The following is a 3,028-nucleotide window of genomic DNA, read 5'->3' as shown; positions in this document are numbered from 1 at the left end:
AGTTTTATCACGTGACTGATATAACAATAAATTTTATTGATAGTATTTTCTTGATAAATGAATAATTATTTACAAGCTATTTTACTTCAAAAAGCTTAAAGCCATGTTATATACAGATTGCTCTTTTTTAATATTAGGTCCTTACATATGAAATTGGCGTTTTGTATGGGAGGAACAAAAAGTTGAATATTTTTAAATATTTTTTTTTTAATCAATCAAAGTATGAACCATTGTTTTCTATGCACTTTTGCCATCTCATAGGTAGTTTATTGATCCCTTTACTAAAATAACCAGTCGGACGGGAATCAATAAAATCTCTGAAGGCGATTTGGACTGCCCCATCAGAGTTAAATTTTTTCCCTTGCAAGAAGTTGTCCAAATTTCGAAAAAAATGGTAACCTGTTGGAGCAAGGTCCTGGGAGTACGGAGGATGTCTTAGACATTCCAATTGAAGCTCTTCTAATTTGATAGCCGTCTGTTGTGCAGTGTGTGGTCTAGCGTTGTCGTGAAGTAGCAGTGGCGTGGAGCGATTGACCAACCTAGGTTGTTTAGCCGCTAGCTTTTCCATCATGGTTTGCAATTGCTGACAATAGACATCAGCCGTAATAGTCTGGCCAGATTTGGGAAAACTGCAATGAAAAATACCGGCACTAGTCCACCAAACCCTTACAAGTAACTTTTTTGGGGTTAATTCTCTCTTGGGGCAGGATTTGGCTGGCTGGCCAGGATCCAACCATTGCGCTGAGCGCTTCCGATTATCGTAAAGAATCCATTTTTCATCACAGGTAATGATTCGGTTTAAAATACCTTCATTATTGTGCCGGTTCAGTAATGTAACGCAGCAGTCGACGCGCGTTTGCCGGTTTGCTTCAGTCAATTCGTGAAGTACCCACCTTTCAAGCTTTTTAATCTTCCCAATTTGCTTCAAGTGAATTAAAACTGTTTTATCACTAGCACCGCAGCCTGCAGCTAACTCGGACATGGTTTGCGATGGATCCGCTTCCACAATAGCCTTCAATACTTCATTATCAACTTGGGTCTCAAGCCGTCCACGGGGCTTGTTCTGCGAGTCGAAATTTCCAGAACGAAAACGTTGGAACCAAAAACGAACTGTGTTTTCTTTTGCAACATGACTGACATACACATCATTCACCCTTCGAGTCGTTTCCGCAGCACTAGTGCCACGGCGGAACTCGTACTCGTAAATAATGCGATACTTTAAGTTTTCCATTTTGTAAAATGAGTGTCGCAAACAGAAAAAAACAGAAGAGAAAAACAAATGAATGACGGTCATCGAAGCACAAATATATGAGTAAATAGCTGTACAAATTTGAATTTGTAATTCTTTACCAAAGAGGAGAACATCGTGATTAAAGTGGCCAGTACGAAATATGTCAATTTCATATGTAAGGACCTAATATTATTTAATAAGCTGGCATAACCTTAATGGTGTAAGCATTAAATAAAGATTTAAAAAAAAAACTAAAGAGGAGGTATTTGAGGTCAAAGTGGCCAATACGACAAAACGCCAATTTCTATATAAGTTTAGGTCCTTATGGCAATTATGGCAATAGTTTTAACTTTATGCCAGTTTCAAGTAAAAGGTTTGGAAACTACTCTGTCTGAAATGTCAATGTCACAATACAATGACATTATTGCCAATTGACAATTGTTAGAATTCAAAATAGGACATGGGAAACATTGGATCAAATTATTAAATAAAATATATAATTTATTGTCTATTTACTTATATATAGTGTTCAAATTTTATTAGTAATTAATCCAGAAAATATGTCGTGGAATTTTTTTATGACAATCAAACCTCTTTCACCTTTTGTAGGTTAGTATTATTGTTACTATTATTTTATTTGTTCAAAGTTAAGTAAGCTAAGTTTGATAAACTGCTTGTATATATATATAAAAAAATCATAACAGACATAGTTCGACATGCTAGTAAGAAAACTGGAGGCAGTACAAGAAATACGAACTGTAAAGTTAAACCGAAACACAGAGGCTGGAAGGTTCAAGATGGCCACACAGTGCAAGCAGGACATATATTAGCTACTCAAAGAAACCTAAGATTCCATCCAGGTTTAAATGTAAGTTACATAATTAATTTACAGCAGAAAACTTATAATAGCAGTAGAGCAACAGGGGGCCCAATAATGTAGACAAACAGTCTCACCTAGGCTGGAGAGCTACATTAAGGGAAAATCTTAAAAAAAATACTTTTATAAAATGCAAGAGGTGTACTGAAATGTCAGTGTGAAATAAGAAAATGGAGTACTAGTTTCAACAATTAAATTGATAATTCCTATTTCCAGGTGGGAATGGGGAGGAATGGCACATTGTTCGCTATGGAACCCGGAAAAGTTGTGGTAACTTGTGAAAAATTTGAACCAAATTGGGAGCATACATGGGTTCAAAGAATTTATAGTGGAAGAGGTGACCAAGTAATTTTTAAGAAGTATTTTAATATCATACCTAAACCACAACATAACAGATTTAAGTTAATCGAGGAAATGTAACATTATTGATTGTAAATAAATAGTGTGATTAAACTTAGTTTTAGGTCTAGAGAGATAGTTTTATTGTTTACCCCACATGTTAAAATTATTGTATATGTATATAAATACACAAAATTTTTCATTAATAAAGATGTGCTAGTACAAGATTATAGTGCAATTATTTATACTTGAACATCAGTGGTGTTTTAATAAATATCAATATTATTATTATTTTATTAAGTAACTAAATTACCATTATTTTTTTGTTGGTGTTGTATTTTTATAAGGGGCAGAGAAATAAGCCCTTTTTGTTAAGAGCCAGTTGGCTATTTTAGAAAATGTGGACATAAGCTAGCTATTATAATAATAATAAATTTATGATATTATTTGGCATTTGTTACACTGCACCACATTTATCATAGTATTTCTTAATACATAACAACTCATTTTAGTTCTGGTATATAATAAGCCTTAGTATCATTCATTGATATAGAAACACTCAATTAAATTATGGGCAGCTA

At 33.9% G+C, this 3,028-nt stretch overlaps 1 protein-coding gene across 1 annotated transcript; it reads left to right on the top strand.

Annotated features, from left to right (window-relative positions):
• The first annotated feature begins 1,657 nt into the window (after positions 1 to 1,657).
• Positions 1,658 to 2,577, top strand: LOC123710997 (39S ribosomal protein L27, mitochondrial). The gene is made up of 3 exons (XM_045663373.1): positions 1,658 to 1,840; positions 1,936 to 2,099; positions 2,325 to 2,577. The coding sequence occupies exons 1-3, from the start codon at positions 1,792 to 1,794 to the stop codon at positions 2,526 to 2,528; spliced, it is 417 nt and encodes a 138-aa protein (XP_045519329.1). The 5' UTR covers positions 1,658 to 1,791; the 3' UTR covers positions 2,529 to 2,577.
• Positions 2,578 to 3,028: the final 451 nt, after the last annotated feature.

The sequence above is a fragment of the Pieris brassicae genome, chromosome 6, assembly GCF_905147105.1.
Source record: "Pieris brassicae chromosome 6, ilPieBrab1.1, whole genome shotgun sequence".
NCBI lineage: Eukaryota > Metazoa > Arthropoda > Insecta > Lepidoptera > Pieridae > Pieris > Pieris brassicae.
The sequence above is the reverse complement of the archived record's forward strand: the minus strand, read 5'-3'. Positions and strand labels throughout refer to the sequence as shown.

Coding starts and splice junctions, on each gene's coding strand:
- LOC123710997 (XM_045663373.1), top strand. CDS start 1,792: ATGTCGTGGAATTTTTTTATGACAATCAAACCTCTTTCACCTTTTGTA. Junction 1,841..1,935: donor ACCTCTTTCACCTTTTGTAG/GTTAGTATTATT, acceptor AAATCATAACAG/ACATAGTTCGACATGCTAGT. Junction 2,100..2,324: donor GATTCCATCCAGGTTTAAAT/GTAAGTTACATA, acceptor TCCTATTTCCAG/GTGGGAATGGGGAGGAATGG.